We start from the raw sequence: 27,592 nt of genomic DNA on the forward strand, positions 1-27,592 counted from the left end.
GCCGTTCGGCGGTTTCCCGGCAGTCCGGGATATCGTTTCCTCACAGCTGGTGCTCAGCTGTGGCGCGGTCCCGCGCAGATTCGCGGCCCGACAGGCAGTGTGTCTCCTCACTGCGCTGCAGCGCTGCTATACCGCCGTTCCCTGACAGAAAGTCCGTTCTCCTGTGTGGGTGTGTGCCTGCCACATACCAACCCTGAACCCGGTTTAGGTTCAGGGGTGTATGTTTGGCACACACAAACAAATAGTAACACATTTACACAAACAAATTTAAATAAACATATGTTTGTTCATATGGATATATGCATATAGATATATGTATATATACTTTTATATATATATATGGATGTATGTATATATATACATATATACTTACACACTTTGAACTGCAGTCAGAATATTAGTAATAAATATATATATGTATATGTTTGGGTGTACGCTCATAATATATGTGCCCTCTTGCTGACATGTATGTTGTCTGCTGATACAAAAAATATATATAGTTCTGCTGCATATATATTAATTAGTTCTATTATTTTTTCTCTTTCAGAATAATTTGTCTTAAGTCAATCACATTTACTCACACCTCACTATGTCTAATAAAGATTCCACTACTGTTACCCCCTCAGATATCCCTGAGGAAAACCAGAAAATCCAATCCATAATAGATAAATCCATCCAATCTGCTATGCAGACGGCCATGCATGATTCCATTGCACAATCGGTAGTCATGGCCCTGTCTCAAAGTAAACCTCAGGTTACCCCTGAACCTTTACCTATTACCCCATCTGACATTTATTGGTCAGCGGAGGACTCTACATCCCACATGATTCAGGGATTGAAAAAAGCGGGTAAAGTGTCTCAAAAACGACATCATATATCTCATACCGGTCCCTCCCATTCTAAAAGAATGGTCCTGATGGAGAACCAGGGTGAATCTTCTAAGCCTCCTAGTAAAGGAAATGCTACTGTCAGTGACAAGAGGTCACACGTTATACCCTCTGCCCGGGAGGAGTTGATCTTACAACGGGTAAAAATGGCCTCAAAGAGGCAAAAACCAGACTCTTACCGTACCTCTTCCAGCAATTATTCTTCTGATAAGGAATCTTTATCAGAAGAAGGAAGAGACTCTGAATATGAGAATGTCTCTGATGCAGAAGAAGGAATACCCTTGAAAAGGAGGAATCCGAGGATGCTATTATAGACGGCTCTGGTGATCCGTATTTCGACCCAGGTCAAATTAAACATCCCCGTTCAGGGGAATGGGTTACCCATTCCCTAGTTACGAAATGTTTAAGCCTCTGGTTCCAGAAACCATTAGATAAGAACGAGGCTAGTAAGTTAAGAGCAGAGTGCCCGAGACCGTCCCTCCCAAAGAAATTAGCCAATACACCCTAATTAGACCCAGCATTAGCTAAATTCCTTCTAAAATCAGGAAAACACCCAAAAAAGGGGGTGTACAGATAATATCGTTTCTGTCAAGATAAATTATTAGACATGTTAGGCCCCTTAGCTAAGATTCTAGATTTAATAGAAGAAGCAGTTTAATCTAACACCCCAATAGATTTAAATGTCCTGAAAGGTTGGGCTCAGCGAGCCATTGTACTATTTGGCAACGCCAATGCGGCCATCTCTAGCGAAAGAAGAAGATCGATTCTGACGAAGCTGGATCCACAGCTAATGCATCTCGCTTCATCTCAACCATCTTCCATCACCAAGGGTCTACTTTTTGGTGACTCTTTTATTAAAGAGATCAACAAATACGTAGCTCTCTTTACTTCTTTAGACAAGGCCCAATCATCACTCAAAAAGGTTTTCCAACCAAAGTTTTTCCCAAAGCTGGGAAACGCAAGGGCCGATTTCCCAACAGATCTTCTACCGAAGGTCATTTCCCCAGAGGCCCTCTGAACACCGTGTTAGGTTACCAGATAGATTTCACCTCTTTACCGACTCAAAGTCAGGATCCTATTCCAATAAGGTTCTCAGAAGAGGACAAAAAGCTCATCTCACTGGAGATAAAAGAGCTTTACTCCAAAGGGGCCATAGTTCAAGTTCCCTTGCAAACTCCAGGTTTTGTGAGCAACCTGTTCCTGGTCAAAAATAAGGATGGAGGTTTCAGACCAGTAATAAATCTGAAATATCTAAACAATTTCGTCCATTACCGCCATTTCAAAATGGAAGGTATTCACCTGTTAAAAGACCTTTTATTACAAGGAGACTGGTTGGCAAAAATAGATCTGAATGATGCCTATCTTTCAGTGCACATGCACGAGAATTCCCAACCATTTCTTCAATTCCTGTGGCAAAACAAGAAATGGCAATTCACCAGTCTACCATTCGGTCTGTCATCTGCCTCCTGGTGCTTTACGAAACGACTGAAACCAGTAGTAGCAGCTCTAAGGAGCAGGGGTGTTCGTCTAATAATATATTTAGACGACATTTTGATCATGGCACAATCACTTCAGACTATTCATTTACACATTCAATGGACGATATCCCTTCTGAACATGCTGGGATTCATAATCAATTACAAGAAATCCATCCTAACCCCTTCAAAGGAGGTAGAATTTATGGGTTTTCTTGTCAATACCCAACTATCCCTTCCAAACAGGAAATTGAAGACGATCAGAAGAGAGATTCGCTCAGTCCTGAACAAAAGTCAAATATCTCTGCGGACAATTGCGAGGATTGTCGGTCTATTATCAGCTTCCATTCAAGCGATATTTCGGGCACCTCCACACTACAGAGCACTACAGAGACTAAAAGCCCAACATCTAAGAGACGGCTTGGCATATTCCGACGAGATAACACTAACTCCGGACACCAAAGAAGAATTACTTTGGTGGCTGACTCACATCCAGATGTGGAATGGGAAGACTTTTTTCCATCCCCATCCGGATTTAATAATAGAATCAGACGCAAGCAACTCAGGTTGGGGTGCTCGCTGCGGCCCTCTTACAACAGGAGGGAAATGGTCTCCAGACGAAGCTCTGTTACATATAAATTGTCTCGAACTCTTAGCGGGATCATTTGCTCTCAAGAGTTTTGCGAGAGACAGATCCGATTGTTGTATTCTACTGCGCATGGACAACATATCCGCAGTACAATACATCAATCGCTTAGGAGGTACAAAATCCAAACCTTTGGCGAACATTGCAAAGGATTTTTGGCATTTTTGCCTGGACAAGAACATTATATTGAAGGCGGAATACATCCCAGGCCTATCCAATTCCATTGCAGACTGGAATTCCCTGTTATCTAACAGATTCCAGCGATTGGATGTTGAACCAGACAATTTTTCAACATCTAAAACTCCCTGTGGGGTCCTTTCCAGATAGATATGTTTGCATCACGCCTGAACAGACAGATTCCAACATATTTCAATTGGCGTCCAGACCCAGAAGCATTGGGGACAGATGCCCTTCTACAAATTTGACCGAAAGGAACATCTTACGCTTTCCCCCCCTTTGCTCTAATATCAAGGGCTCTCCTTCTGACACGTTACCTAGAATCGAACATAGTTCTGATAACCCCTTACTGGCCATCCCAAACATGGTTCCCTCAGGCTCTGGAGATGAGCATAGACTACCCACGATTACTCCCAGTATTCCCTTCTATTCTACTAGACCTATTTCAGAATCCTCATCCTCTTAAATTTTCTTAACTCCTGGGGTGATAATGAGAATCTGTCTTTAAAACTTCTATCTTTCAAACTAACAGTACTACTTTGTCTCATCTCCCTTAAAAGAGTAGCGGATGTAAAAGCCCTAGATATATCCCGTAGACAATTCTCTCCCCAGGGTGTTCAATTTTCCATTTTCAGACGCACATAGACCAACTTACATTCGGTCTTCTATCCGGCCTTTCCCTTCAATCCAAACCTTTGTGTAGTCCAATGTCTAAAAACCTATGAAACCAAATCTCAACCTTTTAGAGACCCTGACTCATCTCAATTACTAATTTCCTACTGCAAACCCTTCCATCCAGTTTCCTCACCCACCTTGGCTAGATGGGTGAGACAAACCATGGATTTGGCAGGCATTGACATTTCCATATTTGGCGCCCACTCCACCAGAGGTGCAATGGCCACTAAGGTATTTCAATCAGGTGGTTCTCTATCAGATTTAATGCGAACCGAAAACTGGTCTTTAGAATCCACTTTTAAGAATTTCTACTTTAGACCTGAATCTCATGTGTCTATGAATGTATTATAACTATAGGTTGTACGTTTATTTAATGCTCTAGAGTATACAGCTTTGAACTAGCATAATATGAGCCTCCTGTTTGCCATAAAATTGGAGATTTTCCTACCCTCGGGGACGGAAAATATAGATTTTATTAAAAACAGGAGGCGAGTATTATCCCACCCTAATACCCTACCCTTCAAGATTTATTTTGCTCTTACATAATGCATTCTTTTTCAGCTTAATGCGCCTATTCTACTGTGGACTTCATGACATATTGAAGAATGAGTTCCAGTTCAAGTTGTTCCAATTAGTTTCCAGTTCAAGTTATTTCCAGTCTAGTTTTATCATCAAGAAAGAGGAAGAATATCACCTGTACCTCACCTTTATAACATACTCCTGTTACCTGATTGGACAGTCTACCTATGTTCATTTGCATACCTATCTGTGTAACGTTTTTTCTTTTCATTAACTCTCTTGCTGCTGGATGACAGTAAAGAAAGATTATAGCATAATACTCGCCTCCTGTTTTTAATAAAATCTATATTTTCCGTCCCCGAGGGTAGGAAAATCTCCAATTCCTATCTCAAAAAATTAGCATATTTCATCCGTCTAATAAAGGAAAAGTGTTTTTAATAAAAAAAAGTCAACCTTCAAATAATTCTGTTCAGTTATGCACTCAATACTTGGTCGGGAATCCTTTTGCAGAAATGACTGCTTCAATGCGGCGTGGAATGGAGGCAATCAGCCTGTGGCACTGCTGAGGTGTTGTGGAGGCCCAGGATGCTTCGATAGCGGCCTTAAGCTCATCCAGAGTGTTGGGTCTTGCGTCTCTCAACTTTCTCTTCCCAATATTCCACAGATTCTCTATGGGGTTCAGGTCAGGAGAGTTGGCAGGCCAATTGAGCACAGTAATACCATGGTCAGTAAACCATTTACCAGTGGTTTTGGCACTGTGAGCAGGTGCCAGGTCGTGCTGAAAAATGAAATCTTCATCTCCATAAAGCTTTTTAGCAGATGGAAGCATGAAGTGCTCCAAAATCTCCTGATAGCTAGCTGCATTCACCCTGCCCTTGATAAAACACAGTGGACCAACACCAGCAGCTGACATGGCACCCCAGACCATCACTGACTGTGGGTACTTGACACTGGCCTTCAGGCATTTCCCTCTCCCCAGTCTTCCTCCAGACTCTGGCACCTTGATTACCGAATGACATGCAAAATTTGCTTTCATCCGAAAAAAAGTAGTTTGGACCACTGAGCAACAGTCCAGTGTTTCTTCTCTGTAGCCCAGGTCAGGCGCTTCTGCCGCTGTTTCTGGTTCAAAAGTGGCTTGACCTGGGGAATGCGGCACCTGTAGCCCATTTCCTGCACACGCCTGTACACGGTGGCTCTGGATGTTTCTACTCCAGACTCAGTCCACTGCTTCCGCAGGTCCCCCAAGGTCTGGAATCGGCCCTTCTCCACAATCTTCCTCAGGGTCCGGTCACCTCTTTTCGTTGTGCAGCGTTTTCTGCCACACTTTTTCCTTCCCACAGACTTCCCACTGAGGTGCCTTGATACAGCACTCTGGGAACAGCCTATTCGTTCAGAAATTTCTTTCTGTGTCTTACCCTCTTGCTTGAGGGTGTCAATGATGGCCTTCTGGACAGCAGTCAGGTCGGCAGTCTTACCCATGATTGCGGTTTGGAGTAATGAACCAGGCTGGGAGTTTTTAAAAGCCTCAGGAATCTTTTGCAGGTGTTTAGAGTTAATTCAGATGATTAGGTTAAGAGCTTGTTTAGAGAACCTTTTCATGATATGCTAATTTTTTGAGATAGGAATTTTGGGTTTTCATGAGCTGTATGCCAAAATCATCAATATTAAAACAATAAAAGGCTTGAACTACTTCAGTTGTGTGTAATGAATCTAAAATATATGAAAGTCTAATGTTTATCAGTACATTACAGAAAATAATGAACTTTATCACAATATGCAAATTTTTTTGAGAACCACCTGTATACAGCCGTGGCCAAACCCTTTGAGAATGACAAATATTAATTTTCACAAAATCTTTTTGTCAGATGTTCCTATGGTATACTGAAGTATAAGCATTCTATAAGTGTCAAAGGCTTTTATTAAAAATTACATGAAGTTTATGCAAAGACTCAATATTTGCAGTGTTGACCTTTCTTTTTCAAGACCTCTGCAATTCACCTTGGCATATTGTCAATCAACTTCTGGGCCACATCCTGGTGGCAGCCCATTCTTGCAGAATTAATGCAGGGAGTTGGTCAGAATTCATGTTTTGTTTTTTTTCACCTGCCTTCTGAGGATTGACCACAAGTTCTCAATGGGATTAAGGTCTGGGGAGGTTACTGGCCATGGACCCAAAACTTCCATGTTTTGTTTCCCAAGCCACTTGGTTATCACTTTTGCCTTATGGCAAGGGGCTCCATGATGCTGGAAAAGGCATAGTTCATCACCAAACTGTTCTTGGATGGTTGGGAGAAGTTGCTCTCGGAGGATGTTTTTGTACCATTCTTTATTCATGGCTGTGTTCAAAATTGTGAGTGAGCCCCCCACTCCCTTGGCTGAGAAGCCCCCCCCCCCCACACACATGAATGGTCTCAGGATGTTTTACTGTTGGCATGACACAGGACTGATGGCAGCGCTCACCTTTTCTTCTCCAGACAAGTTTTTTTTCCCGGATGCTCCAAACAATTGGAAACGGGATTCATCAGAGAAAATGACTTTCCCCCAGTCCTCAGCAGTCCAATCCCTGTACCTTTTGCAGAATATGAGTCTGTCTCTGTTTTCCTGGAGAGAAGTGGCTTCTTTGCTGCACTTCTTGACACCAGGCCATCCTCCAAAAGTCTTCTCCTCACTGTGTGTGGAGATGCCCTCCCATCTGCCATTCCCAAGCAAGCTCTGCACTGGTGGCACTCCGATCCCACAGCTGGATCAACTGTATGAAACGGTCCTGGTGCCTGCTGGACTTTCTTGGGCGCCCTGAAGCCTTCTTCACAAATGCGGTGGAAATGTTTTTAATGGGATTAAGTTCATTTTCATGGCAAAGAGGCACTTTGCAATTCATCTGATCACTCTTCATAACATCCTGGAGTGTATGCAAATTGCCATCATAAAAACTGAGGCAGCAGACTTTGTGAAAATTAATATTTGTGTCATTCTTAAAACTGTTGACCACGGCTGTAGACAGCTCTCCAGTTCCCTCTATAGTAGAGTCACACCTGCCTAATACAGAGGAGGAGCCAAGATCCACTGACTTGCAATAATTACCGTATTTATCGGCGTATACCGCACACTTTTTTCCCCTTAAGATCAGGGGAAAATCGTGGATGCGTGATATATGCCTATACCTGCTTCCCGAGCTGTGTTTGAACGCCGCCGCCGACATATACCGAGCGCAGTACACTCGGCCAGGCTCGCGGTCACGCCCTGTGCCACCTCCTAGCCTTTATGCGAGAGTGGCCGAGTGTACTGCGCTCGGTATATGTCGGCGGCGGCGTTCAAACACAGCGCGGGAAGCAGGAATCAGCTCAAAAACAGCGCGGGAGAAGACCACCAAGGCCGCAGATGGATGCCGGACCGGACAAGGCCGCCGGGCAAGACACCGATAAGGGGCATTCAAACTAAGTATTTTCTTTTTTTTTTCCTGAAATTTCCCTTCTAGGTTGGGGGTGCGCGCTATACCCCGATAAATACGGTATTATTACCTATGTATCCAGGTATGTCAATCATCACCTCCGCCAGCTATGGTCCACTTTGGATATCGTTTCTCTCCTAACCACATGTACAATAACAAAAATTTATTGAAAATATCATATTTGTACCACTTGTTCATCATCAGATGTGCGTTTGTTCTTTTCCAAACATGATCACAAAACATTACAAAGAAACATCAAGAAAGGGCACTGAAATGTAAGTAAACAAAACGGAATTGTCTTTTGCGAATCCCATGCTTTGAACGGATGGGAATACAGGCACTGAGGAATTCCTAGAAAAATACAAAATCTCTTTGTAGCAGCAATGTGGATGACGGGGTGTTCTGACATAGCGGGGATTGGAGGATGATCAGCATCACAGAGGCACCGTTATACCTTCAATATCAACGGCTCCAAGTGCACCTGTCCTTTTATAGTAGGGTACAAAAATAGGGTCGGTAAGGTACAGACTGACCATTCGGGACAGATTCATGTTCCGTCAGGTGGACACTTTTCAGCAAGCAGAAATAAACACTTCCAATGTTGGAATTATTAATTATTGCAATATAAAAGGCCTAAACCCATCCAAGCATGGCCCTTACCATTGAGCTGGTGAGGTAAGGGTGATCACCATAACAGGCGGTCACCACATCCTACAAATGTAAGCATACTGGCAACACAATCCCAACCCACCTACATTATATCCTTCTACAATGAGACGGGAGCACATAAAGCAGTTGTAAACCGCTGCAGTAATCTAATAAAAAAAAAAAAGTTCCCCAATAAGACAATGCCTAATGTGCTAGTATGCATTACATACTAGCACATTATGAAATACTTACCTTAGAACAAAGCCCTTAAGTGGTGCGCTGAGATGGCTTCCATCTTCCCCCAGTCTTCTATCTGGGTTTGCGGACTCTACCTGTGTAAGTGGCTGAAGGCGCGATGACGTCACTCGAGTCGGGCACAGTATGTCGCACCTCCTTCAGAGCACAGGCGTCTGTGACGTCACCAGCTGCAGTGTGATGATCTTCCTAAAGCAGAGCTCCACCCAAAAATGTAACTTCCGCTTTTCGGAACCCTCCCCCCCTCCGGTGCCACATTCGGCACCTTTCAGGGGGCGGGGAGCAGATGCCTGTTTAATACAGGCATTTGCTCCCACTTCCGCTCATAGATAGCCACATTATCTGCAGGTATCTACACCACTTCCTGCCCCCCCCTTACTGTCTTCTGGGAGACACATGTCCCAGAAGACAGCAGCGACCATTCAGATCACGCTGCGCGAATTGAGCATGCGCAGTAGGGAACCAGGAAGTGAAGCTGCGAGGCTTCACTTCCTGATTCCCCTACCGAAGATGGCGGTAACAGCACCTGAGAGCACTTCAGGTGCCAACATCGCGGGCACCCTGGACAGGTAAGTGTACTTATTTTAAAAGTCAGCAGCTGCAGTATTTGTAGCTGCTGACTTTAAAAAAAAAAATAAGATTTTCAGCGGCCCTCCGCTTTAACAGCACCCATTTAAAAAGAAAATAATTTTACCTACAGGTAAGCCTATAATAAAGCTTACCTGTACATAAAAATCACATAAGCGGGCTTTACTACCACTTTAAAAAATTCCAAGCTAGTATATTTTCACATAGTTACATTGGCCCAGCTTGGACTATGTAACATATCTATCAATAATACCTGGTCAATGCCTTAGAAAGATGAAAAATCACTGTGGTAGAAATTGCTAGCCGAGTAATCTCCACTTTCTTTGAATGCAAAGGGCCAGATTCTGAAAGGACTTACGACGGCGCAGCGCCATGTACGCCGTCGTAAGTCCTAATCCGAGCCGTCGTATCTATGCGCCTGATTCTTAGAATCAGTTACGCATAGATATCCATTAGATCCGACAGGCGTAAGTCTCTTACGCCGTCGGATCGTAACTGCATTTTTCCGCTGGCCGCTAGGGGCGTGTAAGCTGATTTACGCGTCGAAATATGTAAATTAGCTGGATACGCGAATTCCCGAACGTACACGCGGCCGACGCAGTAAAGATACGCCGTTTACGTTAGGCTTTTCCCGGCGTAATGTTGCCCCTGCTATATGAGGCATAACTGCAGCGTACCAATGTTAAGTATGGCCGTCGTTCCCGCGTCGAAATTTGAAAAAGTTACGTCGTTTGCGTAAGTCGTCCGTTCACGTCGAAACCAATGACGTCCTTGCGGCGTACTTTGGAGCAATGCACACTGGGAAATTCCACGGGCGGCGCATGCGCCGTTCGGGAAAAACGTCAATCACGTCGGGTCGTAGTACATTTACATAAAACACGCCCCCCTGTTCCAAATTTGTAATAGGCGGGCTTACGCCGGCCGATTTACGCTACGCCGCCGCAACTTACGGAGCAAGTGCTTTGAGAATACAGCACTTGCCCGTCTAAGTTGCGGCGGCGTAACGTAAATCGGATACGTTACGCCGCCGCAGAGATACGCCGCTGGGCGTGAATCTGGCCCAAAGTGTTCTCTGATTGGATGTGGTGGAGAGGTGGGGTAGTGGCATCACTCTACACCTCGTCCAATCAGAAGATGCTTTGAATTAATTGAGAAAATGCAACACATCATCTGAATGGCACCCATGCTGAGTGGCCAACCTCCTGTGCTCACGATGCATCAGATCAGGCCAGTCCCTCAGCACAGGACCCAGAAGTACCGTATTTATCAGCGTATACCGCGCACTTTTTTGCCCTGAAAATCAGGGCAAAATCGTGGGTGCGCGGTATACGCCGATACCCGCACCGAGTTTGAATACTGCGCTGACATATACCGAGCGCAGTACACTCGGGCATAGTCGGGCAGTCTCGGCTCCTTCCGCGCTCACGTCCTGGACGTACAGGACGTCAGCGCGAGAGCTGCCGACAATACACGAGTGTACTGCTCTCTGTATATGTCGGCGCAGTATTCAAACTCGGCGTGGGAAACGAGCGGGGACGCCGCAGAAGGACGCCGGACCCGAAGGAAGAGGACACCCAAAGCCGCAGACGGACGCCGGACCCGACGAAGAGGACACCCGAAGCCGCAGAAGGACGCCGGACCCGACGAAGAGGACACCCGAAGCCGCAGACGGACCCGACGAGGCCGCCGCGCAAGACACCAAAACAAAAATAACGTTTTTTCCACAGGATTCGGGGCAACTTTAGGGGTGCGCACTATACCGCGATAAATACGGTAAGTGGAGATCTCTGGAGTAAAGATGTCTCTACTTCAGCAGTTTCTAGGGCAGGGATCCTCAAACTACGGCCCTCCAGCTGTTGCGGAACTACACCTCCCATGAGGCATTGTGAAACTCTGACATTCACAGACATGACGAGGCATGATGGGCATTGTAGCTCCTGAACAACTGGAGGGCCATAGTCTGAAGACCCATGTTCTAGGGGCACGGCCAGGTATAGTATATAGAGAATTACACTGGACCAATAGAACTAGATCAGGCCTGGAATTCATCTTTAAAAGCGATCCTGCCATGCACACAAAACATTTGATAAAACACCAACCTCCACTATGTCTAAATAACAGATATATTTCACAGATCCCCTTCCTGCCCCACACACCCCCCCCCCCCCCCCAAATAAAAATGTGCACTAAAAATAAAGGGCGATCTGAGATAATGAAGCGACAATGCCAAATCGGGCATTACATACTGCATCAAATATACTGTAGGAGAATAAAAATACACATCTCAAAAATTACACAGAATTAAAAAAAGAAAAATTGCTTAAAAATATTAAATGGCAAATTCCACCTTTTAAACAATCCTCAGATGATGTGGATTTTTGCAAGAGCCGTTATGGAAGAATTCAGCTGCAATGGCACCACCAGAGCACTATCTGTACCGCCCCCCATGATGACACTGTATGAGAGCCATTATATATATATATCTGCTAGTAGCAGCTTCTCTTCCAAATCATCTGAGAGAAGCTTGTAGTCCTCATCTTCTTTAGCAACATGTGAAAGGCATGAGGAGTCCTGCTGGTGACAAGTGATGGTAGAAGCTTCACATTTTGAGGAGAACAACGTGGAGGAATCTCGAGTGGGATATTGTACATTTCATTCATTATTGCACATGATTCAAAGTGGACATATTGCATGTCACCCACTAAAACACATTTTTTTTTTTTTTTTTTCTTAAAGATGGATTTCCAGTTTTAACAGAAGCCCAACACACAGATATCCCGCCTCCTGCAGCCTTCGTCATACAGCAGTGGAAGCTGCTTGCGATTTGTAGCTGACCGATGGTCTACAGCTCAGGCTTCTGGGAATAGTTGTACTTTTAAAGGAGAAGTTCACTTTTGTTACATGTTCCACCCAATCTGCAGGCCTCCCTGTGACAGCAGCCAGGGATCTTCCTTTCCCCATGTTACTATATGAAAACAGCGCAGCCGTGCAGAGCTCCGCCCACATGGCTGCATCGTTCGTTCCCGGTGAATAAATGCCTACAAGTTCCATCAGCCATTGCAGGTGACAAGTTGCAGTTTTCAATGAGCTGTGAGCGCACTGGTCCCCGTGGTTCATAGATTCTTCCTGCCTGTACGAGGTATAGGAAGACATCTATGGTGAGACTCTGCAGGAGCTGAACATTGCACCCACAATCTGCTGATCTGATTCTGGGTGCAATGCTCTGCAGGCGCCTTAGAAAAATAAATAAATGAACCTTTTTTTTACCTGCATAAAAATGTGCATTTATTTTAATTTAATTTATTTTATATATATATATATATATATATATATATAGATATATATATAGATATAGATATATATTTATTAAGGCCGAAACAACTAATCAATTAATCGATTATGAAATTAATCGATTACAATTTTCATAATCGATAAATCGGCCAGTAACATAATGGGGTTAAAAAAACTAAAATTGGCCCTTTATAGTATAAAAAAGCAAATCGCTACTGTAAATATTACTTTCACTGTCCCACAGTAAAAAAATGAACCCCTTACAGTAGCGATTATTTGCTCTTTTTGCACTTATTTTTGTTTTTTTAACCCCATTATGTTACTAAACATCTCAGGCCTGGGGTCACACCTCTGTGTTTTTTGGTGCTTTTTGCAGAAACGCACTACAGTTCATTTACATGTTTTCCTTTGGGACACGTTCACATCCAGGATTTTTTTTCAGCTGCTGCGTATTTGGAAAGGGCGAGGACTTTTTAACGCAAAACTATGCTATTTTTTTTTTTTTTTTTGGTTCAATATACTTCAATGGAGAAGCTGCAGAAAAGCATGTAATGTGTTTTTGCGGCAATTTGTGTTTTGTAATCTGCCCAACAACAAATTGGCCTCAAAAAATGTAAAAATGCCAATTTTCTTTTTTTTTAATGCTATTATCCGATTAATCGAAACAATAATCGGCCAACTAATCGATTATGAAAATAATCGTTAGTTGCAGTATATATATATATATATATATATATATATATATATATATATATATATATATATATATACATATATATATATATATATATACATTATATATATATGTGTGTTTTTTTTTTTATTTAAAGGCGATCTTATCCTTTAGGCCCCATTCACACTGCCACGACTTAAAAATTGCGCAATTTTGCACCCGCGATTTCAGGGCCTGCCTGTGTAAACTTGAGGTCTATGGACCTCAACTCGCATGAAAGTCGGGCCAAAGTAGTACAGGGACTACCTTGAAGTCGCACAGATATGAATGGTTATCATTGGGAAACAACTTGTCATGCGACTTTGCAGGACAAGTTACACAAGTGTGAAAGGGGCCTTACTCATGTACACCCGAGGCTTTGAAATGAGGCTCTCGACACACCTTCCAAGCCTCATACCCCAGGATTTAAACAGAAGCTCTCATTGCACCTTCCCAGCCTTGTTCACCTGGGATTTGAAAGGGGGCTTGCGCCACACCATCTCAGTCTTGCTCATCTGTGATTTATTAGGGGCCCCTCAACACAACTTCCCAGCCTAGTTAACCTGTTATTTATTAGAGGGCTCTCACCACACCTTTGCAGCCTTGTTCACCTGTGATTTATTGGGGGGCTCTCTACACCCCTTCTCCACCTGTGATTTATTGGGGGGCTCTCTACACACTTTCTCCACCTGTGATTTATTGAGGGGCTCTCTACACACCTTCTCCACCTGTGATTTATTGGGGGGCTCTCTACACACCTTCCCAGCCTTGTTCACCCAGGCTTTGAAAGAGCTCTCAATGCCTCTATTAACTCTCCCTTTCCAAAACCGCTAGTTTAAAAGCTTTCATAGTAAAGCAATAGGAGTAGAATGGCTCAGTACAGGTTTGAATTTGGTAAAGCCTTCAGTTTATGCAGCAGTATTCCAAAATCAGCAGCATTTAAGGTACTTTGATGCTGCCAGACCATTCATTCACCCAGCAGAAGTGCATCCCTGTGCCAAGGGGAGCACAGCTTGGAGTCACACAAGCATCAGATCCACCAACATATCCAGTGCACACCTCTAATACGTCTTAGGGCTCTTTCACACGGGTGGACCGTATGTCCGCTTTTTCATCCATCTGTTTACAGATAAAAAAGGGACATACATTGGTCCCTATGAGATTGCGGGTCCGCCGACACCCGATCTCATCCGTTTTTGCAATCTTCTGATTCTGCAGACGGCGGAAAACCCTATTTTCCCATCCGTCATCGGATCGGGTGAACACAGACAGACGGTCCGTGTTCATCTGATCCCCCCCATAGGGGAAAGCGGAGATCTGACAGGGCAGTCCCTGGACAGTGCGGGGACCGCCATGTCATCCGCCGGCTCAGCGGGGATCAACGGATCGATCCCCACTGAGCAAGCGGAGGTTCACAGGGCGGATCATCACGGATCCGTCCCGTGTGAAAAAGGCCTTATGGTTGTGCTGTTGTTCTGGAGGCTGGGATACTTCTACATAAATAGAAACATTTCTGTTAAAAGTGGAAATCCCCTTAACTAGGCCCATCTTGCAGCTCATCATTTACACATACTAAAAAAGATAAAAAGAGAAATGTTCCATTACCCATAACAACCAGTCAGGTGTGATCTTTCACTTTTTCAAAGGCTGCAACATAATTGGGGTGGATAAAATCTGGACCAGCCCAACCAAAAAGGATCAATATCAGCGGTTTCCAACCAGTAACTTAGACGGGTGTTCAGTCTGCCTTGACATCTGATGCAGTATAGCCCTCTCCCTCTGATCGATGAAAGTTGGGTGCTTTTAGAGTGATTGGAATTTAAAAGTTAATGTTTTCAGGAACATCTTAGAATTGTGAGCTCTGCAGCCACATCCAATACAGGACTGCAGAGCATACCGCTAAAATCCATAAAACAGCATTTCTCACATGCCTCCGATATACTCCAAGACACTACATTTAGCAATTTCTCTGGCTTGCAATCCATCAGCACATTGTGAGTAGGTAACATTGGACTTATAATGTAAGCCTGAAGTGACCACAATGTATCATGGCACGTTATATATAACTTACCTACTTTACATCAAATTAACATGGGAACAGATGCAACTGCTACATGTAGTTTTTTCTTAGACTCAGTTCACAGTGACTTTCGGGCGTTTTTAGAAATATATTTGTGAGAAATGTACTACAGCGCTAACTATTACCGTATTTTCCGGCGTAGAAGACGACTTTCTGGATGCAAAAAAATGCATCCAAAGTCGGGGGTTGTCTTATACGCCGGTGACAGTCTCCGTGCTGCGAGCGTCAATGACTTCTCCTCAGAGTGTCCTGTGATAGGCAGAACACAAATTTTCCCAGCAGCGCCTCTGTTCTGTGTTCCTCCTATCGCAGATGCCTTCTCATCCTCGGACGAGATGAGAAGACGTTCTGAAAATCGGCTTCGGGTGCCGACATCACGGGATCCATGGACAGGCAAGTTACCTAATAATAAAAGTCAGCAGCTACAGTATTTGTAGCCGAGGATGTTTAATTTTTTCGAAGGGGGGGGGGGGGGGGCGTAGACGAGGACTTCTCTTTAACACTTAACTGATGACCTGCGATGAGAGAGGGGGGGGGGGGGTTCGAAGCATCAGCTATGGAAAATATATGGTACCAGAGTCCTTTTGCAGGTGCACACACACATTTTAAAGCGGATGTTCCACCCCAAAAATATATTAAAAGCCAGCAGCTACAAATACTGCAGCTGCTGACTTTTAATATAAGGACACTTACCTGTCCTGGAGTCCAGCGCCGTCCGCAGCAGAGCACGAGCGATCGCTCGTCACCCTGCTGCTCCCCCCTCCATCCACGCTGAGGGAACCAGGAAGTGAAGCGCTGCGGCTTCACTGCCCGGTTCCCTACGGCGCGAGTCGCGCCCGCCGATTGGCTCCCGCTGTGTGCTGGGAGCCGAGTGTTCCCAGCACACAACGGGGGGGGGTCGACGGGATGTGACGCAATGCCCGTCTTTTGCCTGTAAATGCCGGGCCGGAAGTGGGTGCAAATACCTGTCTTTAGACAGGTATCTGCACCCCCCTCCCCCCTGAAAGGTGTCAAATGTGACACCGGAGGGGGGAGGGTTCCGATCAGCGGGACTTCACTTTAGGGTGGAGAACCGCTTTAAGCGCAATACGTTTGTTACCCATTTCTTTTTGGTAAAATATAAATGGGTAACGGATTGCCTTTGCATGCTCTAAAATTAACTTCAGTGGACTTTTTAATGAAATTTTGTGCTTGATAAACTATTGCACAAAATATTGTGCGACATGGAACTACCATTATTTTATTCTCCAGGGTCTCTGCTTTTTATATTATATATAAAATATGTTGGGGGGGGGTTTTAACTAACCTTTAGGCCTTTTAGGGGTTAAACACCATATTTTTAGTTATGACGACGCAAGACGAATTATCACCTTTCTGAAAGTGGTTTGAATGCTTATCTTGGCTCATAGCTGCTTGTCCTATGAATGGGGGTGCCACAGAGTTGAACACCTTTGATCAGGTTCTATGCTTCATGTACAAAAATGTCTAAATGACGACTGGTTGGGGTGACCCACATCAGCCTGTAAGTTATTCCCTTTCAGACTGTCCCTGCGGGTTAGAAACTGAAAGAGGGCAGCTGACTGGTTGTTTTAGGAAGCTCTCATTTCACACACAAAGGAAGCACGATACCCCTTATTTTTTCTAGAAGCACCAAATTGCATAAACTGGGGGCCAGTCCATATTTTCCTGCTTTCTTTGTATCAAGAGGTGGCTAATCTTACTAAAGGATCTTGTAGAGATGACAGTTCGGGTACATGAGCCTACAAGGGTACAGTTCCCTGCACGCTGTCACACCTTTGTGCTTTGAGTTATTGAAGTCTGAACAGAGATTTCTTTAAGTGACAACCATAGCAGGCTGAATGTGCCGATTCAACATCCTTGGTTCTGGTGGAAGACTGTATAGATTTCAAACATCAGATTCTCCTTCTACTACGTTCTGGTCGTGCGCTTGTCGGCGAAGAGGCTCTTCAGCATGTAGACCTGGAGGAAGGCCACCGTCACCAGCACTCCGACATTGACAGCGGACCAGAAGTTGACTCTGTCTATATTGCTCTCCTGTAGGTTACGGTCTCTGGCTTCAAAGGCTCGCAGGACTGTCTGCATCTGCATGCTGCGCTCCAGTCTGGCCCTCATACTTTCTATGGATTCCTGCCAAGAGAACACAATACAAACATAAATAGACAGCAAAATATTTATAGAACAACCTTCTATAGTTGGTCATAGTAAAAAAGGAACTAGGGTTGCGCATACTAGGCATTTTCACACGTATCAGTATTCGTGAAAATGCACCGACACCGGAAGCCAAACGCCGCCTTCTCTTTCCTCCCCCCCCCCCCCTTCGGCATCGGGGATCAAAGCAGTCGCAGGGTCACTTCCTGCTGACGTCGCTTCCGGGCCCTGCGTTCCACGCTGGTCCTGGAAGCACGGCTGTCCTCTGGATGTCTCCATCTGTGGCTTCCCCCTGCTGGCTAAACCGGAATTTACACTGCAGACATATCTCTGGATGGTCTTGTTACTCAGAACGCCCTACATCCAGCAACCTATCCCTCCAGCACAGCAGTGGTAAGAATTTTCCCCAATCTAGGAGATTTACGTTACATGGGAGCAAGTTCTTTGAGGATACCCTAGGAGCCACTCTGACTTACGGCGGCGTAGCGCATTAGAGATGCGCTACGCCCGTTTTTGTGGATCTGGCCCTATATACCTAGCTACTGCCACTAATTTGCCATTCCTACCTATGTAATTTCACAGGCCGGAACTGCAACCAGTAGCTAGCTATAAACTGTGCGCATTGTCGCTGTAAGGGAATAGGATTTCAGCTTGTGTGGGGAGCAGGAGCTCTGCCTGTGTACAATGCAGGGATGGGAGACAGAGCTCTGCCCAGTGCCCCCATACTGTGCCCTCCTAACCCTGTTGCCCCCCCCCCTACTGTGCCCTCCTGCCAGCCCTGTACTGTGTCCTCCCTGTGTTGTGTCCCCCTCCCTCCACCAGCTGTCACCTAGCTTCAGAGGGGACTGGTCATACAGGTGACGAGGAATCTTGCGAAAAGTGGAATAAGGCAAATACAGTGGGTATAAAAAAGAATCGCCCCCTTTAAAACAATCACATTTTGTTGCTTTGCATTCTTAAACTAAAGGCCCGTACACACGGTCAGATATTCCGACAACAATTGTCAGACGGACGTATTTTGTCCGACAATCCGACCGTGTGTATGCTCCATCGAACAATTGTTGTCGGAATTTCCGACAACAAATGTTTGCTGTTATTGCGCTCAAATTGTCCGACAACAAATGTGTTACGTCAGATCATCCGATCTTGTGTACAGAAATCCGTAGGACTAAAATCCAAAAGTACAAACACGCATGTTCGGAAGCAATGCTAACCATAAGACAACATTAGCAGAAGTTGCCCAAAGGGTGGCACTAAAGAGCTGAAAAAAAAAAAACATAGTACGTCTATCATGTCACTACGTTCGTGTTTGTTCTGCCGTGTGTATGCATACCAAATTCACGGACAACGCCCGTTGGGAAAATACACAGAAGAGTCTGATGGAAGTCCAATCGTGTGTACGAGGCTTACGACAGACAGTTTTTGTTTTATCCAGCTGTACTTGCAGAATCAGAGTTGGGAAAAAAGGATACACCCCCCCCCCCCAGAAAAATTACAGATGTAGCCAATCACCTTCTCAGTGACACGCAAAGCCATTCGACTTTCAACTGTGATCAGCTGTGGTTATTTTGATTAGCTCAGCATGAAAAGAGCTTTCCTGGAGCATTTCAGTCCCTGGAAGTGCAACTGAAGCAAACAATCAACTATGGGTGGCAAGGCACTGTCACTGGGATCTCCAGGATAAATTTGTGGACAGGCACAAGTCTATAAGAACAGTGAAGTCTATTATTAAGAAGTGGAATGTATTTGATACAACACAGTCCCCAGGGACGTGCAGTGAGGGGAAACAAAGAGAGAAAAAAAAAAAGGGGTGGGGGGGGGGGGAGCTTTGAAGGTCATAGACCTGTGGTTCCAGAGATATGGGGCTCGTTGCGCAACCTGTAAGAAGCTAAATACAGAGCGCCCACTTTAAATACAAGCTGACACACTTTGTTTGCAGACAGAGGTTGAGCTCGCAGTGCCTCTCACTTCTTGTCAGAGACACTGAGCTCAACGAACAGCTTGGAGTCTTGGACCAATGGTAAAAGTACCATTGGTCCCAGCTGTCCAATAAAAATGCTGCAGTGGAGGCACGCCTCTCACTGCAGTATCATAGAAAGGGGCTTGTGTCTAAAAGACAGATGCTCCCTTCCAACCCAGCCCTCTAAGCCAGAAGGAAAATTCTGTTTATCGGTACAAGGGTTTCCCCACCATACCAGAATGAGAATCTGCTGCCTGTTGAAAAGGTACTGTTATATTCAAGCTAAATCATATATTATAAGATAATTTATTTATCTATTTACTGTGAAATTACTGGTTAGACGTTATAACTTCAAACTTCAGTAATTTGTCCGTTAAGCCACCTGCTTAAAGGGGTTGTAAAGGTAAATGTTTTTTCACCTTAATGCTATGCCCGCCGCTGTATCACGGGAGCGCGCTCGCAAAAGCTTTCCACCATGCTCGCTCGCATGAAGGTGGAAAGCTTTTGCGAGGAGGAGCCGAGACAGCCGCCGAGGGACCCCAGAAGACAGGGTTAGGGGCCCTTCTGTGCAAAACGAGCTGCCCAGTGGAGGTAAGTATAACATTTTTTTTTTTTTTTTTTTAAATAACAAAACAAGTTTGCCTTTAGTGTTCCTTTAAGTACAGATTTTGAAAATATAGGGCTAGATTCAGAGAGAATTTACGCCGGCGTATCTATTGATACGCCGCGTAAATTCAAATCGGCGCCGGCGTATCTTCTTTCTGTATTCAGAAAGCAAGATGCGCCGAAATTAGGCTAAGATCCGACTGGCGCAAGTCTCTTACGCCGTCGTATCTTAGGGTGCGTATTTACGCTGGTCGCTAGGAGGCGCTTCTGTCGTTTTCGGCGTAGAATATGCAAATGACCTAGATATGCCGATTCACAATAGTACGTGCGCCCGGCGGAATTTTTTACGTCGTTTGTGTAAGGCTTTTTCCGGCGTAACCTTGCTCCTGCTATATGAGGAGCAACCAATGTTAAGTATGGACGTCGTTCCCGCGTCGAATTTTGAAATTTTTACGTCGTTTGCGTAAGTCGTTCGCGAATAGGGCTGGACGTAATTTACGTTCACGTCGAAAGCAATGACGATTTGCGGCGGAATTTCGAGCATGCGCACTGGGATTCTTTCAAAAACGTAAAATACGCGGGGTCAACATTAATTTAAATAAAACACGCCCACATCATCCCCATTTGAATGAGCGGGCTTACGCCGGCCCACATACGTTACGCCGCAACTTAGGGCGCAAGTTCTTTCTGAATACGGAACTTGCGCCCTAATTTACGGCGGCGTAACGTATCGGAGATACGTTACGCCCGCACAAAATTACGCAGGGCTATCTGAATCTAGCCCATAGTAAATTACTTTAAAAATAATAATAATAATAATAATAATATAAATATATACAATTATTTGTATATTACTAATGGTAATTAACCACTTGCCACCCATGCTAATTCTGACACTTCTCTCCTACATGTAAAAATATTTTTTTCTGCTAGAAAATTACCGTATTTTTCGGACTATAAGACGGACTTTTTTCCTCCAGAAATGTGGGGGAAAATGTCCCTGCGTCTAATAGAACGAATATACATTAGTAACATCCTCTTACATGTCACACTTTTAAAATTGCGCACACATGTGGAATGGTGCCAAACTTCAGTACTTATAAATCTCCATAGGAGACGCTTAAATTTTTTTTTACAGGTTACATGTTTCGAGTTACAGAGGAGGTCTAGTGCTCCAATGATCACAGCGTATGCAACCTATGTGTGCATCTGGCTCTAAAACTAGCCAGTGCCTCACCAGCCACTGACCTCACCACACGTCCCTGACAGACCCTCCCTGGATCAGGATGTTGCTCCAAAACTGCAAGGAAAAACCAATATGAAACCGGTCAGAGAGGCTACCAAGAGGCCTACAGCAACTCTGAAGCAGTCGCAAAAACAGAGTTAGTCTTACCGGAAACTCTGTTTCCAGGAGTCTTCCAGGACAGCCCTTGAGAGATGGAGCTCCTCCCTGGACAGGAAACACATCACCCCCAGCTCTTTAAAAGGCGGTCCCTCAGGCATCTGTTCAGTTTTAATCCAAGAACCGAAGGACGGAGCTGAAATACAGTTAATAACATATATACCATTTACATTATTCATATATATATATATATATATATATATATATATATATATATATATATATATATATATATATATATATATATAATATATATATATATATATATATATATATATATATATATATACCTACCTCAAAGCATAGGGTGGGAACGTGCTGTCCTGGAAGACTCCTGGAAACAGAGTTTCCGGTAAGACTAACTCTGTTTTTCCCAAGGCGTCTTCCAGGACAGCCCTTGAGAGGATGAGCAAGCACTCACCAGATTAGGGAGGGACTACTGCTTGGAGGACTTTTCTCCCAAAGGCCTGATCTTGATTACTCAAGACATCCAAACGATAGTGTCGAATGAATGTTGACATGCTTGACCACGTGGCGGCCTTACATATCTGCTCAGGGGTAGCGCCGGCTTTTTCTGCCCAGGACGTGGCTAACGCCCTTGTAGAATGTGCCTTCAAGCCTTGCGGAGGGTCCAGGTGCAGAGTTTTGTACCCTTCCAAGATGGCCATTTTGATCCACCTGGATATTGTCCCTTTTGAAGCTTGTTTTACTTTTCGATTTCCGGAAAAAAGAACAAACAGGGCCTCTGATGTTCTAAACTCCTTAGTTGCATCTAGATAGGCAAGAAGGCATCTTCGGACGTCCAGCCGATGCAGCTGTTCTTCTTTGCTGTTTGCAGGTTTATTGCAAAAAGAGGGTAAAATAATGTCCTGACTCTTGTGAAAAGAAGAAGCGACCTTTGGAACAAAAGATTGGTCCGTTCTCAGAATGACCCGATCCTCCAATACCTGCATGTAAGGTTCTCTGATTGATAGAGCCTGGAGTTCGCTGACTCTGCGAGCTGTAGTCATTGCAATTAAGAAGACTGTCTTTAAAGTAATTAACCTTAGAGAAGCCTCTGATATCGGCTCAAAGGGCTCTCTAATAACTGCTTTCAACATAATGGAAAGATCCCATGTCGGTACTTTTCGGCATGGGGCCGGCCGTTGTTTAGCAACCGCCTTACAAAATCTGTTAATAAGTGGATCTTGCTGCAGTGAGCGTTGAACGTAAACTGATAAGGCCGCAATTTGAACTTTAATAGTACTTAAAGCCAATTTCTTGTCGATGCCCTCTTGTAAGAATTCTAAAATTGTTGGAGAATCGTATTCTCTCTTCCTATTCTCTTTCAGCCAGAGATTAAATTTTCTCTTTCGTTCATAGACGGACACAGCCTTCATTGACCTTAGGGTTATGCTTCTTCCTACCAGGAGATTTAGGCAGAATTCTACAGCACTTAAGGTGTTAAAAACTTTCCTTCATGCCGCTCCTCCCAGGGGGCGTGGCTCCCCCAGGCATAACCCCCACTCTGCTCTAGCAGCTTCAGTTTGTTTCTGCCTAACCGTCAGGAGAGTCAGGCTCTCTCTGGAGTCCTGGACTCTGGAGTTTTTCTTGCAATTTTCTTGCGATTTTTCTCGCTTTTTATTATTTTGTTCCTGCATTTTTGAATCCTGCGATTCTTCTATCAACAGCCGACTGGGTGACAGGCTGGGTCCTCGACCCTTGTAGTCCCCCCAGGTTCGGCCTTCGAGCGTGTGCCGGCCCTCAGCTCAGCTTTGGGACGTCCACGACAGGCCCCTTTGCTCCAGGGGCGGCCGGGGAACTTCGGTTCTAGGGCACACATATGACCGGTCTTTATGGCCTTGTCACAGTGTGTCTGGCCGACAGCCATGCCGTTTAGCGGACGTTGGTTCTGTCCGGGATACCTCCAGCCGGTAGTCGCAGGACAGGTAAGTAGTGACCCTTGCTCAGGTAAGTGGTCTGGCTGGAATTTTCCCTGGGGAGGTCGACTGAGGGTTCGCCCTGCTTTCCTCTCTCCCTTATTCCTCTCCTTCCTTCCCTTTTGGGTAGCGGCTGTGAGGGTTTTTTTTTCTGGGGTCTCTTTATTATCACCGGGGCCTGTGTGTTAACTGGGGCTGTGTGTGTTCACTGCAGGGGGCTGTAGTGTTCTCTGCGGGACTTGTGTGCTGTTTTACTATGCTGCTGTGGCTGCTGGCTGTCTGTTTTAAAAAAAAAAAATAAATAAATTTTTTTGAAAAGTGCGCCACGGCCGCCATTTTGCCGTAGTCGCGCCTTGTATATCTCGGCGGCCATTTTCTTGTGGTCCTTGGCAGTTTTTTTGCATTACGGCGGCCATCTTTAATTTTCGTTTGTCCTCGTGTGGCCGTTTTAGCGCTCGGAGAGACCGCGAATCTCTCCGTGGGGACTGTCAGCAGCGCAGCCGGCTTCTCAGCACATCATCAGGCTCCTCTCAGCGCGATGCACCAGGCGGGGTGGTGAGTTCCCTGGGGGCCCTCATGCTCAGAATAGAGCTAGAACAGCCGGGAGGTGACCGTGGGTGGTTCTCTGCTTAGCAGTTTGGGTAACTCGGTGGTGGGATGCCCTGGAGCCTGTACTAGGTACTATCCTCCCCACTAAGGCCTGAGTTAACCCTTGATGCCCCTCCCCCTGCCACTTCTGTTGAGGGAGTGTTATTTCTGAAGCAGCTAGTGCCTGGTTGGGGGGTAAAAAAGCGCCCCCTCCCTGAGCCTGCTTCGGGGGATGCCGCTGACATTATACTATGCCCGGCTATTGCGTCTGGTTCTGTGGTGTCGGTGGGTGCGGGCTATAGAAACCCACGCGACCAAGGAATTTGTTGGAGCTCTTATTTTCTGCGGTTAGAGCTTATAGCTCAGTAACTAGACGGTTTGTGGTTTTGGCGGAGGTACCAGTTGTACCGGTCCCTTTTGGGTTCCGCAAAAACGCAGCGCACTGCAACTGTGTTCCTTATTTGGACTTTTTATGTTACACCGCAGTGTATATATATATATATATATATATATATATATATATATATATATATATATATTTATTTTTTGCAGTCCCTGAATGCTTTGCGACCCCTTTGTAAGTAGGTGGGTCTCTCCTCCTGTGGACCCTCCAGTGTCCGGATGGAGCAAAGCCGCCACGTTGCCCGTGGAAGGGGCTCCTGCCTGTGGGTACCCCGCTGAGACCGGTCTTGACTCGGTCTCTGGTGTCACAGACTCTGACTAGAGGGCTGTAGCTCCTGCTGCAGGAGCTGGGGGCACAAGATGCTGCTGAGCCCTGTAAGGACCTAGCTGAACGTTTGGTTCGGGGTCTGTAGTTCGTCTGTGAGTCGGTCCTGGATGCGCTTTCCAGGGCCTCCGCCTGTGTGGGGGTGTTTGCGCCGACTCGTGTGGCTTACATGCTGGTCTTCGGACCGATCCTCAAAGGGTCCTTGGTGGACTCACCCCTTTAGGGGTGGGCGGCTTTTTGGGCCTCCCGGGTTGGCACCCCTAGGGATGCCACGGGTGGTAAGAGTACGCTGCTTCCTCTGCTAGGAAGGGCAAGGAGCCTCGCCGTCGGCGAGGGCCCTCCTCTCCCGAGCAGTTTGTGCGCCCAGCACGGGGGGTATTCTGCAGGGTGCTAAGGCCCCCGCTGCGGGGCTGTGACGCGCCTGGCACCACGTGCCTTATGGGCCTGCGGACGGTATTGCTTCCGCATGTAGGTCTGCCCCCGCCCGTGTCGGGTGGTGGGCTGGCTTTGTGATTTTGCGGCTCGGTTGAGGCCTCTTCTTTCCGACCGTTGGCTTTGCGAGGTTTTCTCGCGGTGCAAGATAGATTTTCTCTCTTGGCTGCCTAACAGATTTTTTCCTCCGTCCTCTGGCTTCCTCCGGTTCGCTGGTTGGTTCTGTCCAGGATCTTCTGATCGGGGGAGTGATGGTGCCAGTTCCCTCAATGGAACGGTCTCAGGGGTAATACTCCAATCTGTTGGTAATCCCCATGGTGGACGGGGTCCGTCCAATCCTGGGCCTCAGGCCCCTTGTTTGTTTTTTTGTGAAGTACAAAATTTCAGGATGGGAATTTTTTTCTGGCGTCCTTGGATGTCATGAACGCATACCTGCATGTTCCCATATGCTCTAAGCACCAGAGATTCTGGGCTTTGCGGTCAGGGAGGACTTTTTCTTTTTGTGGCTATCCCGCTCGACTTGGTGTCGACACCACAGGTTTTTACCGGGGTGCTCGTCCCGATACTGGCCCGGCTGTGTCAGCGGGGGTTTATCGTGGGGTGTCTGGGCGACATTCTCCTACGAGCTTCTGAGAACTCTGCATTTGTGGAGCCGTGTCTATCACGTGTCAGACTCTCCAGGAAGTTTGGCTGGCTTCTGTTTTTGTCCAGAAGTCAGTGTTGGTCCCGTCTGGGACTGGAATTCCTGGGACTAGTCCTGGATTCCGCCGGGGCGGGAGTTTTGTTCTCCTAACGGAAAAATTTAAGACTCTGCAATCTGCTGGGCAGCAGTTGTCGACCTAGTGGTGGTCATCTCCGCGATTCTGCTTGAGGGTTCTGGATCTGACGGTGGCCTCTTTCGAGGCGGTTCCGTATGCTAAATTCCACGCCAGGGTGCTACAGGAGGACCTGTTGTCACGTGGGGACTAGCTTCCGTCATCTCTGGATTACCAGGTTCGGATGAGTCATCTAGTCCCTGGTGTGGTGGCTGATGTTTTCCGGTGCTTCGGGCCGGGAAGTCGTTTCGGCCAAGCCACTGGACAGTGGTCGCGACGGATGCCAGCCTCTCCGGTTGTGGGAGGGTTTTTGGGGCACCCAGTCAGCCCTGGGGTGCTGGACTCAGGTGGCGGACCCACCTACCACTCATTGTTCTGAATCGAGCTTTGCCTTGCCTGGGGGTCCCTGGATCTACAGGGCCGACCATTCGGGACCCTGTCCGTCAACGCTGTGGCGTACGTTGACCTTCAGGGAGGCACACAGAGCTCTGTTGCAGCGACGAGTGTCGCGCACATACTTTGGTGGGCCGAAGGGTCCGTTCCGGCTCTATTGGCCGTGTACATTCCGGGAGTACGGAATTGGCAAGCCGACTCCTAAGTCGGATTGTGCTTGACCACGGAGAGTGGTCTCTCCACCCGTAGGGGTTTTTCAGTATATGTGCCGAAAGTGGGGCACTCCAGGCGTGGTCCTTCTAGTGTCCCGCCTCAACCGGAAGGTGCCATGTTTTTGGCCAGGTCACGGGACCCGTGGGCTGACGCGTCAGGCGCGTTGGTGGCTCCTTGGGGTCGCCATCGCCTGCTTTACACCTTCCCTCCTCGGTAGCTTCTTCCTCGCCTGCTGCGCAGAGTGGAAGCCGAGGGTATTTATCAATTCGGATTGCCCCAGATTGGCCGCGTCGCTCCTGGTACGCGGACCTGGTGCGTCTGGTGGCTGACGCCCCCTAGCATTTTCCCCTGGGGGTTGATCTTCTGTTACAGGGTCCGATCTTCCACCCTGTTTTTACAGCCACTGGCTTAGCGACGTGGCTGTTGAGAGCCTGGGGCTGAAGGCCCGAGGCCTATTGGGCTCGGTGGTCTCGACCGTGCTGCCGGCACGGTAGTCTACCTCACGTAGGATTTACATCATACGTGGAGGGCCTGCATCTCTGGTGAGGAGATGAAATGGCACCCTAGTGCGTACGTACGTACGTACGTACGTACGTGCGTGGTATCCAGGATTCTGCTGTTTTTTACAGCAGGGAGTGGATCAGGCTCTCGCCTTATGTACAGTTGGGAATCAGTTTTCTGCTCTGGCTGTTACTTTCAATGAGCCTTGGCGTCTCACTCCTTGGTGCGTACGTCTGTTCTGGGGGTCTGGCATATGGCCCCTCCACTACCCCCATGGGACTTGTATTTAGTCCTTTTGGTTCTTCTGGATGCTCCCTTTGTGGACATTCGGGAGGTTTTTTGTTGACTGTCACGAGACGGGAGCAGGTTTAGCTCAAGTGCTAGAGTACCTGCCCTTCAGGCATTTGACTCTGGGTTCTAGCCCAGGAAGGTCTGCGTTGTCACGTGGCCGTGGCTCGTCGTGGGC

At 46.3% G+C, this 27,592-nt stretch overlaps 1 protein-coding gene and 1 long non-coding RNA gene across 2 annotated transcripts in view; both read right to left on the minus strand.

The window, feature by feature from the left end:
- Window positions 1-13,822: 13,822 nt before the first annotated feature.
- On the minus strand, window positions 13,823-14,621 carry LOC120930918. The gene is made up of 2 exons (XR_005747781.1): window positions 14,011-14,621; window positions 13,823-13,932 (listed from the first exon to the last, which is right to left on the minus strand). It is a non-coding gene; the product is annotated as an uncharacterized LOC120930918 (long non-coding RNA).
- A 1,786-nt stretch (window positions 14,622-16,407) lies between these two features.
- The window catches only part of TMED1 (transmembrane p24 trafficking protein 1), a 35,495-nt gene continuing 24,310 nt past the window's right edge, over window positions 16,408-27,592 (minus strand). Inside the window, exon 4 of the mRNA XM_040346456.1 lies at window positions 16,408-17,549. Coding sequence (XP_040202390.1) covers window positions 17,331-17,549 — 219 coding nt within the window. The 3' untranslated portion in view covers window positions 16,408-17,330. The remainder of the gene's footprint in view (window positions 17,550-27,592) is intronic.

Source organism: Rana temporaria, chromosome 3, assembly GCF_905171775.1.
Source record: "Rana temporaria chromosome 3, aRanTem1.1, whole genome shotgun sequence".
NCBI lineage: Eukaryota > Metazoa > Chordata > Amphibia > Anura > Ranidae > Rana > Rana temporaria.